This window comes from Entelurus aequoreus, linkage group LG23, assembly GCF_033978785.1.
Source record: "Entelurus aequoreus isolate RoL-2023_Sb linkage group LG23, RoL_Eaeq_v1.1, whole genome shotgun sequence".
Lineage (NCBI taxonomy): Eukaryota > Metazoa > Chordata > Actinopteri > Syngnathiformes > Syngnathidae > Entelurus > Entelurus aequoreus.
Genome location: NC_084753.1, coordinates 28,907,015 through 28,920,498, shown reverse-complemented (window position 1 = coordinate 28,920,498; position 13,484 = coordinate 28,907,015). Strand labels below are relative to the sequence as shown.

Here is a 13,484-nt window from a genome sequence, read left to right as displayed (position 1 = left end):
AATGCTCTGTGCGTTGATGGAAGGAGTTTTAAATCCAAAGGAAAAGACTGTTTGTTACCCGGAAAGATGAAGGTTGCTATTGAGTTATGCGGAAAGTTAATCAGTTTGGACTACATAAATGCAGCGTGAAGAGGTTTGTGTACCCTTTATTATTGGTCTTTTATATACCTGCTTTATTATCTTCCATCTCATTCGTATTTCGTTCGGGAGACCAAATTAAGCCAGCATTACACATTTCCTTAGCTACCTTCTTCAATAAACCTCCATTTCTTTTTTTCTAACATCAACACCCTTCAAAATGTTCTGTTATTTTAATTTGTGAGGCAAATAAACAGTCTCCTCTTCCTTACAATTGTTGCAATGCTTTTATTGAATGGTATCTATCGGCTTGCGGGGTTGTATACCGCCTTAAGACTGGCGCATGCGCAATACAAAAATACATACACCCACTCGAGAGATCTGGTTTTCAATCGCATAATCCAGGTGTGTTAGTCCGACTTTTCAAAAACTGAACACGATCTAATTAAGGTGTTTTATATGGGTTGTAGGAGGCTTATTAAGGGCTAAACTATTTGAGAAATTGGACTAAATTTAGTGCATTAACACATACTGACTGTCTCTGTGGTGATGTCCCATAAAGTATATGCAAAATCCTCATGTACAAAACCCAAAACCAGTGAAGTTGGCACGTTGTGTAATTCGTAAATAAAAACAGAATACAATGATTTGCAAATCCTTTTCAACTTATAATCAATTGAATACACTGTAAAGACAAGATATTTAATGTTCGAACTGAGAAACTAAATATTTTATTGCAAATAATCATTAACTTAGAATTTAATGGCAGCAACAGATTGCAAACAAATTGGCACAGGAGCATTTTACCACTGTGTTACATGGTCAATAATTTTCCTCTTTGTTCCAGAGGACATGACGTCAACAGTTTCCAAAAACCATTTGAAATGTGGACTCGTCAGACCACAGAACACTTTTCCACTTTGCATCACTCCATCTTAGAAAAGCTCGGGCTCAGCGAAGCCGGCGGCGTTTTTGGGTGTTGTTGATAAATGGCTTTGGCTTTGCATAGTAGAGTTTTAAATTGCACTTACAGATGTAGCGACAAACTGTAGTGGTTTTCTGAAGTGTTCCTGAGCGCAAGTGTTGATATCCTTTACACACTGATGTCGCTTTCTGATGCAGTACCGCCTGAGGGATCCAAGGTAATGGGCATTCAATGCTACGTGCAGTGATTTCTCCAGATTCTCTGAACCTTTTGATGATATTAAGGACCGTAGATGGTAAAATCCATAAATTCCTTGCAATAGCTCGTTAAGAAATGTTGTTCTTAAACTGTTTGACAATTTGCTCACGCATTTGTTCACAAAGTGGTGACCCTCGCCCCATCCTTGTTTGTGAATGACTGAGCATTTCATGGAAGCTGCTTTCATACCCAATCATGGCACCCACCTGTTCCCAATTAGCCTGTTCACCTGTGAGATTTTCCAAATAAGTGTTTGATGAGCATTCCTCAACTTTCTCAGTCTTTTTGCCACTTGTGCCAGCTTTTATGAAACATTTTGCAGGCATCAAAACCCAAATGAGCTAATATTTGCAAAAAATACAGTTTTCCAGTTCGAACGTTAAGTATCTTGTCTTTGCAGTCTATTCAATTGAATATAGGTTGAAAAAGATTTGCAAATCATTGTATTCTGTTTTTATTTACCATTTACACAACGTGCCAACTTCACTGGTTTTGAGGTTTGTAGATTATAGCGGTCTGCACCACATTTTAATTGCACATGCTGTCTTAATAAATCACATGCAACACACCTACTAATAGTACATACTTTGTCATAGATAGCACACACTGTTTTGCACAAGGTATTTGGATCTTAGTAAATCAGGACCTAAGTGGTACAGCAACCATTATGACAGGAATCTCAACTGAAACGTGGGATAGTTAGGCAGATACAGTATTGGGGATAGGGCTGGGCGATATATCGATATATCGGAGGTTTGTCTCTGTGCGATATAGAAAATGACTAAATCGTGATATTCGAGTATACGTTCTCACGCAGTTGCTTTTAGCTGCGAGCATTACACTACAGGCTCTTCTCCCTCTTTCTTGTCTCTCCTTCTCACAGAGACATAAAAAACAAGCGCACCTTCTTACATACGTCACGCGTGCACGCCCTCCCCGAGCAGAGAGGTATCTACACGGGTAACATTAGCTTTGATGCTAACGGTGCGTTGAGAGTAGTAATACAAGAGAAAGAAGGTGCGAATCTGGTAACAAATGGGGAATAATTAATTCCCAAGAAAAACAGCACGGGGTCCATTGTCTGGCGGTGGTTTGGCTTTAAGCGGGAATATGTTGAACAAGTATGCAACAAAAGTGTTGCTACAAAACGTAGCACCACTGCTAATTTGTAGCATCATTTGAAAAGTCACCCGCTAGAGAATGAAGAGTGCTTGAAACTGCATGTCAACATCTCTGTTCGGTGCCACACCAACAAAATGCCCAAGTAACAAATTCCAGATCAACACCGTATGAAAAAAAAATCGACAACAGAAGGAGATAACGTCGTTTACCATGAATTGATTTACGTGGACACCGACTTAAACAAGTTGAAAAACTTATTCGGGTGTTACCATTTACTGGTAAATTGTACGGAATATGTACTGTACTGTGCAATCTACTAATAAAAGTTTCAATCAATCAATCAGTCCGCAGGAACCTACCACAGAACGAAGGACATACACTATTTGATTTCCTATTATGCAGCTCATTTTTATTTGACACTTATTGAAATATCTTGTGTGACATCATGCACAAAAGTGCACTTTATTTGTTTTAAACTATTGTAGTGGCGTTCTGTACAAAAAGTGCACTTTAATTTAGTGTTGTTTTGATATGTCATCTTAGTGACATCATGCACAAAAGTGCACTAATAGCTTGTTTTAAAATGTCTCTGACAATCTTGCACTTTCTGTTTTGGAAATGACATGAATGTTTGTGCCACTGCTTAATAACTGTTTAATAAATACAGTTTTGGTAAATTGACTTAGTGGTGATTTCCCTCTCTGCATGAAAGTTTAAAATGAGCATATATTAATGCAGTATGAAGAAGAATGTTTTAATGTAGACACATAGAATCATCATACTGCTGTGATTATATGCATCAAGTGTTCATTCAAGGCTAAGGCAAAATATCCAGATATATATATCGTGTATCGTGACATGGCCCAAAAATATCGAGATATTAATAAAAGGCCATATCGCCCAGCCCTAATTGGGGACCATTTTACAATTGAAACAGAACATGTTGAAGCGTGGTTATATCCGAAAGCGCAATAATGGCAAAGTGATTTGGTCACATGTAACGGTTGTGAAACAGGGCGTTATAAAAAAAGGCGCTATCTGTCAAGCTAACTTACCAAGATGCTGCTGCTGAGCCGCTGCAAGAGCATACTGTTGCTGCTGGGCTGCTGTAAGCTGCTGAACAGTCAGGGGGTTGGACCTCTGGAATAACTGGAAACAAAACAAAACTTTTCAAAACCTGCTGCAGACTTAAGAGTAGATTGAGAGACAGTCGTGGAACACACCTGCTGCTGAGAGTTGTAGTCGAACAATCCCACTGGGGTTCCGGAGGAGTCCACCTGAATCTGGTTCCCTGCGTAGTCAAACTGAAGGGATTCCACGCCGGCTTGTTGCTCCATACCACCCATGTTCTGGGCCTCCTGGTTCTGGAAGTCCTCCACCTGGCCCTTGTTGTGGATGTGGTTGTGCTGTTGGAGGGCATGGTGGACATGATGATGGTGCTGGCTCATCATCTCAAGTCCGGTCTGGTTGGGGCCCATTCTCTCCACCGCTTCAGTGGGAGAAGCTTGGCGGCTTCCTGGAGTTGGGCTGATGTGGAGGGACACACGTTACATTTAGATATGAAGCATCCTGATTTATCATTAAAATACAAATAATTCAAGTCAATTGAAAACATTGAAGATACAGACTTGAAGTCTTTGTCCATGCCGTTGAGTAAACTTCTTCCATTGGCTTTTGCAGGGTCGTTCTCGTCTCCCACCTTCATCTCTGGGCTCTTGTCCTCCTCAAAGGGAGACACCTTCTCTTGGCCATCAATCTTCTCCCTCCCGTCCTGGTCGGCATCTCCCCCGCCCTGTTTCCACAATAGGGCAAGCTAACACTATGCGGAGGACAATCAACTCACATTTAACTTTATTGAGCGCACGGTGACTCACGTAGCCACCGTTCCTGTAACGAGCGTCCATTTTGTCGCCGGGAGACGAGCTCAGGACGTACTCCACCATGCTAACACCCAAGCCTCCGCCCTCGGAGCGGGGCGAGAGCACGGAATTGGCATCGCCGTTTCCGTGAAAACCCTGGCCTGGCCGCCGCTGGACCATAATTGGCTGGGACACTGAATGGTCTGAAGAAAAAAGGCTGTGCTCAATTATCTACAGAATATACTGTGTATTAAAACTCAAGACAAAATGACAACTTTTGAAGTATGCTTTGTCTAACAGGTGAATGTAAAAATTGATGCCACTTACGCGATGGCCCCCATGCGTTGTCCCTCCACTCCTCCCCAAGAAGCATTCCTTTTCTTCCATCCTTCGCCAGCTCGTCAGAATCCCAGAGCTTTTTGGCAGGCAAAAGCTTTAAAGACAAAAACGTGCCGCTTGATTATGAGATGCATGTGTGCAATCCAGCTCTGGCAACCACACATTCCTACTGATTGAGGGGTAAGAGGTAAGTCCAGCAGTGCCAGTAAATGAGCTACAATCCCTGAGCTGCCAACATACCGACCAGCGCAGCTCTTAAAATGCTTCGAGAGGTGAGTTTTACACACCGTACTATCACAAAGCCACGCTAGCTGGCATTTGTTACATTTGCTACCCTCTCTGTGTCTGCTCTGCTTGCCTCTTTGTCTTGTTTAACTAACGGACAACTGAGCAGCGCCCCTAGTGGCTGCAAGCTTCGGGTCGGATGCCTACCCACTCCCCTATTGTTGTAAGTCTAGCGGTTTATGTGTCAACATGTATATATGTGCTTATTAGCTATTGCTTTTTTTTTTCTCGGCCGCAATCTGTGCCCACTCCCCCATAGGAGCCCAGTCTGAGATCTACTTTTTTTACTCATCCTTCCCCAGTCCCTACCCTTTTCCCACCTTTTACAAGGCGCTGTTTAGTGGCGACCCATTACCGTTCCTGTACAAAGTTTGTCTAATCTTAAATGGGTTTCTGGTGAAAATGAAATTTCTTTGTACTTGTGCATACCTGCTAGGGCTGGGCGATATGGACGAAAAAGTATATCTCGATATATTTTTACTTAAACTCGATATTCGATATATATTTTGATATATTTCCGGTGAAAGTATACGTATAAAGATATCAATTTTTGAGTGAGATTCACTGAAATTGAAGTGAATGACAACTGTATTATAAACAGTCAGTGGCACTTTTATTAATCCAGTTAGTCAAGATGGGTATTAACTAGAGATGTCCGATAATGGCTTTTTTGCCGATATCCGATATTCCGATATTGTCCAACTCTTAATTACCGATTCCGATATGAACCGATACCGATATATACAGTCGTGGAATTAACACATTATTATGCCTAATTTTGTTGTGATGCCCCGCTGGATGCATTAAACAATGTAACAAGGTTTTCCAAAATAAATAAACTCAAGTTATGGAAAAAAATGCCAACATGGCACTGCCATATTTATTATTGAAGTCAAAGTGCATAATTTTTTTTAACATGCCTCAAAACATACTTTCCCTGAGAGAGCATGAGGAGGTTGAGGTGGGCGGGGTGGGGGGGGGGGGGGGTGTATATTGTAGCGTCCCGGAAGAGTTAGTGCTGCAAGGCTTTCTGGGTATTTGTTCAGTTGTGTTATGGTGCGGATGTTCTCCCGAAATGTGTTTGTCATTCTTGTTTGGTGTGGGTTCACAGTGTGGCGCATATTTGCAACAGTGTTAAAGTAGTTTATACGGTCACCCTCAGTGTGACCTGTATGGCTGTTGACCAAGTATGCTTGCATTCACTTGTGTGTGTGAAAAGCCATAGATATTATGTGATTGGGCCGGCACGCAAAGGCAGTGCCTTTAAGGCACGCCCCCAATTTTGTTGTCTGGGTGGAAATCCGGAGAAATTCGGGAGAATGGTTGCCCCAGGAGATTTTCGGGAGGAGCACCGAAATTCGGGAGTCTCCTGGGAAAATCGGGAGGGTATGACTGGGAGACGCAACTGCTCTGTACTTCTCCCTATGTCCGTGTACCACTCTGTACAGCGGCGTTTTAAAGTCATAAATTTTACTTTTTGAAACAGATACCAATAATTTCCGATATTACATTTTAAAGCATTTATCGGCCGATAATATCCGCAGTCCGATATTATCAGACATCCCTAGTATTAACAGCACAGAAAATAAACTGTTTAAGTAGCACAGAATTACATAACAAATGGAATAGAAAAATATTCTTTCCACGTAAAATAAATAACATAGCTGTGCAAATATTACAAAATGTATCAAACTCAGATAAAAAATACATTTCCAGGCTGGCACTTTTTAGTTCCCAGTCGACGATGTAATGTACAGTTTTGGTCAGCGCCAAGTAAGTTACTTGACTTAATTGTGCGACTATGATCTTCCTCACTTCGGCATACATTTTGGCAGCATTTCTCGTGCGAAAAAAGCCCGGCTTGGCAACTGGAGAACCGTTTTGATTTGGGCTTACATGGTAAACAACTCAAATGGATGTTTTATCCAGACGCATACATTTGTCCAAATGTGGCCAAGTAGACGCATTGTGGGTTTCCTGGACGTCGTCTACATCGCTAAAAGTAAAACATGAAGAGAATCCCTCTGCCATCTTCCACTAGTTTTTTAATATATAAATCGCCCGCTTGAATATTCCCTCTTCTGTTCTACGACTCTTTTGTCGTCATTTGGGAAGTCTGTTGTGATTTCTCTTCCTGGTTACATGACCCGCCCTATCTTGCCTCTGATTGGCCTGTCCCTAATGATGTCCTTAATCTCAACCAATTGTGACTCATCATTGTAAACAACCAACCAATCATGGATGTTCTTATACGTGCAAGCATGTCTTGGATGACGTAAGCAATACGCACAGGGTTATCTGGAGCAGGGGCAGCATGTCTGCGATGTGGACGTATTTAAATATATCCGGCATATACCCGCAAACAGAGACCTACAAAATGTAAGAAGAGTGGCGGCTCTCGCTGTTCGTTGTGGACACGGGAGTGACAGAGGTAGAGTCGCTAAACACAAGTACAGTCTACAAAACCATCAGAAATAGATGCTGGATTGGTTGCTAGTTGTTTTAATAAAGACCAATATAAGAGAAATGGAGAAATCTGTAGAAACAAAATTCTTAAAGTACATTGTACAATAAGCAGCAACAATTGAAAAATAGAGCGAAACAATATTACACTGAACAAAAATATAAACGCGACACTTGTTTTTGTTCCCGTTTTTCACGAGTTGAACTCAAGGATCTAAAAATGTTTACTATATTCACAAAATACCTATTCCTATCTAAATTTGTGTTAGTGAGCATTTCTTCTTTGCCAAGATAATTCACCCCACCTCACAGGTGTGGCATAGATGCTGATTAAACAGCATGATTAATGTACAGGTGTGCCTTTGGCTGCCCACAATAAAAGACCACTCTGAAATGTGCAGTTTTAACACAGCACAATTCCACAGATGTCGCAACTTTTGAGGGAGCATGCAGTCGGCATGCTGACTGCAGGAATGTCCACCAGAGCGGTTAACCGTGAATTGAATGTTTATTTCTCTCAAAGGGCGTTTCAGAGAATTTGGCAGTACATCTAACCGGCCTCACAACCGTAGCCCAAGTGTAACCACATCAGCCCAGGACCTCCACATCCAGAAAGTGCACCTCCATGATCGTCTGAAACCAGCCAACTGGGCACCTGCTGCAACAATTGGCTTGCATAACAAAATAATTTCCGCACAAACTTTGAGAAACTGTCTCAGGGAAGCTCATCTGCATGATCGCCGTCCTCATCGGGGCTCCACCTGACTGCAGTTTGTCGTCATAACCGAATTTAGTGGGCAAATGCTCACAATCGATGCCATCTGGCACTGTTCAGGGCAGATGGCAGACAGCGTGTGTGGGAGAGCGGTTTGTTGATGTCAATGTTGTGAATAGAATGGCCCATGATAGGGGTGGGATTATGGGTTTGGCAGGCGTATGTTATGGACAACATACGCCTGCCAAACAATCGCCAACAAGCAGTCTAATTTCTGTAAATTAGACTGCTTTATTGAAAAACATAAATGATTAAATAAAAGTCAGTATGGATTTCGATCAAATAGGTCTACGAGCTTGGCCATCATGAACATTATTGAGGAGATTACAACTGCAATTGATCAAAATGAATACACAATAGTAGTGTTCATTGATTTAAAGAAGGCATTTGACACTATAGATCAGGGGTCCCCAAACTTTTTGACTCCGGGGCCGGATTGGGGTAAAACAATTTGGCTGGGGGCCGCGCTATATATATGTATGTATATATATATATATATATATATATATATATATATATATATATATATATATATATTAGGGCTGCAACAACTAATCGATTAAAATCGATTATAAAAATAGTTGCCGATTAATTTAGTCATCGATTCGTTGGATCTATGCTATGCGCATGCGCAGAGGCTTTAAAAAAAATAAAATAAAATAAAAATATATATATATATATTTTTTTTTAAAAATAAACCTTTATTTATAAACTGCAACATGTACAAACAGCAGAGAAACAATAATCAAAATAAGTATGGTGCCAGTATGATGTTTTTTTTTAATAAAATACTGGAAAGGATAGAAATGTAGTTTGTCTCTTTTATCCGATTATTAATCGATTAATCGAAGTAATAATCGACAGATTAATCGATTATCAAATTAATCGTTAGTTGCAGCCCTAATATATATATATATATACACAATATATACATATATATATATATATATACATATATATATATATTTATTCATACATATATATTCCTCGCGCACTAATTGACTTAAAGAGCGCACTTGCTGCATGTCACGTTATCGATGGAAAAATGCATTTTTAGACAATATGATTTGCCTGAGTGGCTAGGAGATGGTAGAAAATGGACTAGTAAGGACAAATTTTAAAAAAAATAATACAAAAAAAATAAAAAATATTTGTTTTTTTGGGTTTTTTTTTTTAACTTGGGACTTCCCGCGGGCCGGATTTTGGACGCTGGGGGGCCGTATGCGGCCCGCGGGCCGTAGTTTGGGGACCCCTGCTATAGATCATCAAATTCTCATTTCTAAATTATATACTTATGGAGTTAGAGGAGTCGCACTGGACTGGTTAACCAGCTATTTACAACAACGACAGCAATATGTTGAGATCGATGATCATAGGTCAGAATGTATGAATATTGAATGTGGAATTCCACAAGGTTCGATTTTAGGACCCAAACTTTTTATTTTATATATAAATGATATTTGTGAGGTCTCAAAAATTTTACAGTACGTATTATTCGCAGACGATACAAATTTATACTGTTCAGGAGATGACTTGAAAATCTTAGCCGATAATATTGAAAAGGAAATGGTTTAACTAAAATTGTGGTTTGATGTAAATAAATTATCTTTAAAACTTGGAAAAGACTCAATTTATGGTATTCAGTAATAAAAGAAAGATAGAAGTTAGTTTATCCATAAACAATGTGAAAATTGAGAAGGTGTCTGAAATCAGATTTCTTGGGGTCATCTTAGATGAAAAGTTGACATGGAAAGCTCATATATTGCATGTGAAAAATAAGGTATCTAAAAGCTTATATATTTTGAACAAGGTTAAATACAGTTTCCCGTATAACAATGAGAATGTTATATTGCTCAATTCTACCTTATTTCAATTACTGTGCAGAAATATGGGGAAATACATATCACAGCAGCATAATGCCTTTATTTCTTTCACAGAAAAGAGTAATTCGTATCATTTTTACAGTAGGATATAGAGACCACACAAATCCACTCTTCATTAGGTCAGGATTATTAAAACTAAAAGACAATGTAGAATTGCATACTCTATTAGTGATGTTCAAAGCTAGAAATGAAGTTCTTACGAAGGACTTACAAAAGTTATTTGTGTTCACGTCTGAAGATGAGAACCAAAAAAGGCCGTATGATTTTAAACATCCAAGAGTGCGAACAAATTTGAAGCAAATGTGCTTGTCTGTTGCTGCTGTGAAAGCATGGAATTCTCTAGACAAAGACTTAAAAAGTTGCAAGAATATCTTTGAATTTAAAAAGAGACAACTGGAATTATATCAAACCGATTTTTGATTGGACGTGTAATTTTGAAAATGCTTAAACGAAAATTAAAAAGTATGTTGGAGTTGGGGTGTTGGTGGAGGGAACAGTGATAAAGTCAACTAAAATAATTAGTGTTAAAAGGGGGCAGATAAATATAAGAATAGTATTCTTCCATCTGCTCCTTTCTGATCATGGAAATGTATAAGAAACAAAAAAAACAATGAAAGTGTCAACCGTATATGGCTTGTATCCAGTGTTTCCCATAAACTGCCAAGATACCTGTGGCGGTGGGGGCGTGGCTATGGGCGTGGTCACCATGACATCATCGAGTAATTTGCATAATTTACTACGATATGATTTTCTCTAAAAAGGCTAAAAAAATGTATACTTACTAATTAATAATAACAGTTTTGTTTTAAACGTCCATCCATCCATCCATTTTACAATATAATTACAACACTTTATGTACATATTTATATACAGATTTGAACAATAAGTTATTCACTGAAATATATTTATTAATTGTGGTTCTTACAAAAAATAAATAATAAATATAAAAGCTAAAATGTCTCTTAAAGCTCTGCCCCTTTAATTAGTGCATACTAAATAATTTAACTTTAGCCTACTACTACAACCATATTATTTACCAGCAACATAAAGTGAAACAGAGGCAGAGGTGTCCTGCCACAGTCAGTAACAAATAAACAGAAAACAGTAATGGTCAAATACAAATAAGGCAACAAGAGAAGTATCCTACACTTCTCTTTTGTAAAGTAAATCTGAACCCCCTATATGGGCATCTACATCAACTATATGATTTGCCTGAGAAGCTGGACAGGACAAAAATAAAAAAAATTTTTTATTTGTGGCGGACGTAATTCTTTCGTGGCGGGCTGCCACAAATAAATGAATGTGTGGGAAACATTGCAATGCATTTTCATGAAAGGAATAAAAACAAAATGATGATGATAATGGTAAGATAACCTGGCGAGATCCCGAGGCCCATTGTGGTGCCATTCACCCGAGACCATCACCTCATGTTGCAGCATGATAACGCACGGCCCCATGTTGCAAGGATCTGTGCACAGTACCTGGAAGCTGAAAACATCCCAGTTGTTGCATGGCCAGCACACTCACCGGACATGTCACCCACTGAGCATGTTTGGCATGCTGTGGATCAGCGTATACGACAGCGTGATCTGGTTCCTGCCAATATCCAGCAACTTGGCGCAGCCATCGAAGAAAAGTGGACCAACATTCCACAGGCAACACAATCAACAACCTGATCAACTCCATGCGTGAGGCAAACGGTAGTCACACCAAATACTGACTACTTTTCTGACCACCCCCAGACCTCCAACAAAGCAAATCTGCACATTTCAGAGTAGCCTTTTATTGTGGGAAGCCAAAGGCACACACACCTGTGCAAAATCATGCTGTTTAATCAGCATCTTGATATGCCACACATGTGAGGTGGGATGGATTATCTTGGCAAAGAAGAAGTGCTCACTAACACAGAATTAGACAGATTTGTGAATATTTCAGAGGAATAGGTTTTTTGTGTATGTAATAAAAGTTTTAGATCTTTGAGTTCAATTCATGAAAAATGGGAGCAAAAACAAAAGTGTTGCGTTTATATTTTTGTTCAGTATATGTAAGAAATTAATACTAATTAATAATAAAATGGAAATGTATGTATTCATTTTGCAGTTTAAAAAAAATATGCATCTTAGCAAATTACATGAAATATTGACCACACCCCCACCACCAAAAGGTATGTTGGCAATCTAGGGGAAACCCTGGAATGTTTAAAAGTAAAAAGCATTACAATATGTGGGGTTTCAACTAACCACTATTTTAATAGTTGCCTAGTCATCGACTATTTTCCAATTATGTATGAAACGTACACATATGCAGTGGTTCCAATTTAACCATTGGCTATTAAATTTAGCTTAAGATATTTTTAGGCGTGTGCTAACTAACAATGAAGACAATGGTTTTATTCAGAAATAGTTATTTGTACTGTCACTGTGCTGCTAATTAGGCTGTTCTCAAATTAAAAATACATCTATTAAACTTCTGTCAATTTCAAAGCAAGAACAGGTGCTAGTGTTGATAAAAAACAAAGTATTAATTTGTATGTAAACAAAGGACAGTCAAAATAGAAACAAAAAACAACATTAAAACTATCTAGCTTCCTTAGAAAAATAGCTTTTGTGTTTAGGAAGCTGCACACAAATATAAAGTGACATTTTAGCTGAGGGACTTTGGCTAAAATGATAGTTTAAGTTATTTTTCACACAATTATTTAACCAAGGAGGGTCGGAGACTATGTCCTCCAGATGTCAACAACACTGACGAATCGTTGCACACCTGCAATTGTGTTGGTAGATATTACAGTCAAAGCCGATAGTGTGACTGTGACAATAAACTAAATTGTTTATTGCTATTTAATGTACTTACCAAACCAACTTTATTCATGAAGTCCAGTTACAGTCGGCCCTCGCCACATTGCGCTTTACCACATCACATATTTTTAAAAAAAAGTCTTTTAAAACATGTTTCACAATTTTTGGTTATGAATTAAGCATGTTCAAGCATAAAAATGGCTAAATAAACTAAAAATATGGAGTCGTGTTAGTGCGCTGGTAAGTATCGTGGCCACTGATTGGCTCAACCTCAGCCAGCATTACTATATTACGGCTCTCATGTTTAAAAACGTATTTAGAAGGCCGTTAACAATTTTTTATGCTCTAGCTACAAAATATTTGATATATAATTAATGATTCCTACTTCTCAGGAATGCATGTATTGCGGTCATGTCTGAAACCAATTAACAGTGATAATTGAGGGGCAAAAATGGTCTGGGATATGAAAAATAACAGAAAAAAAAAGCAGAAAGATGGAATGATTTTTTTGTAAGTCATACCTCACCCATCCCTCTGGACTCCAAAGCGAGTGCTTGAAAGTCGTAATTCATGTCATCCACGGCACGGACCTGTAACACATATATTCAGTTTATTACTTACCGTAAAGTGCAAAAGCAAAAATATATGCATAAAAGAAGCCGTTTATTTCTGCCTACAGCCGAGTAAAGAGAAACTTGT

The 13,484-nt window shown here is 38.9% G+C and overlaps 1 protein-coding gene across 1 annotated transcript in view; it reads right to left on the bottom strand.

Moving 5' to 3' along the window:
- Window positions 1-13,484, bottom strand: part of LOC133640360 (apolipoprotein B-100-like) — a 143,318-nt gene that overhangs the window by 55,898 nt on the left and 73,936 nt on the right. Inside the window, exons 31-36 of the mRNA XM_062033732.1 lie at window positions 13,307-13,375; window positions 4,570-4,675; window positions 4,258-4,445; window positions 4,012-4,175; window positions 3,607-3,910; window positions 3,439-3,532 (exon numbers count right to left, since the gene is read on the bottom strand). Of these exons, the coding sequence (XP_061889716.1) occupies window positions 3,439-3,532; window positions 3,607-3,910; window positions 4,012-4,175; window positions 4,258-4,445; window positions 4,570-4,675; window positions 13,307-13,375 (925 nt within the window). The remainder of the gene's footprint in view (window positions 1-3,438; window positions 3,533-3,606; window positions 3,911-4,011; window positions 4,176-4,257; window positions 4,446-4,569; window positions 4,676-13,306; window positions 13,376-13,484) is intronic.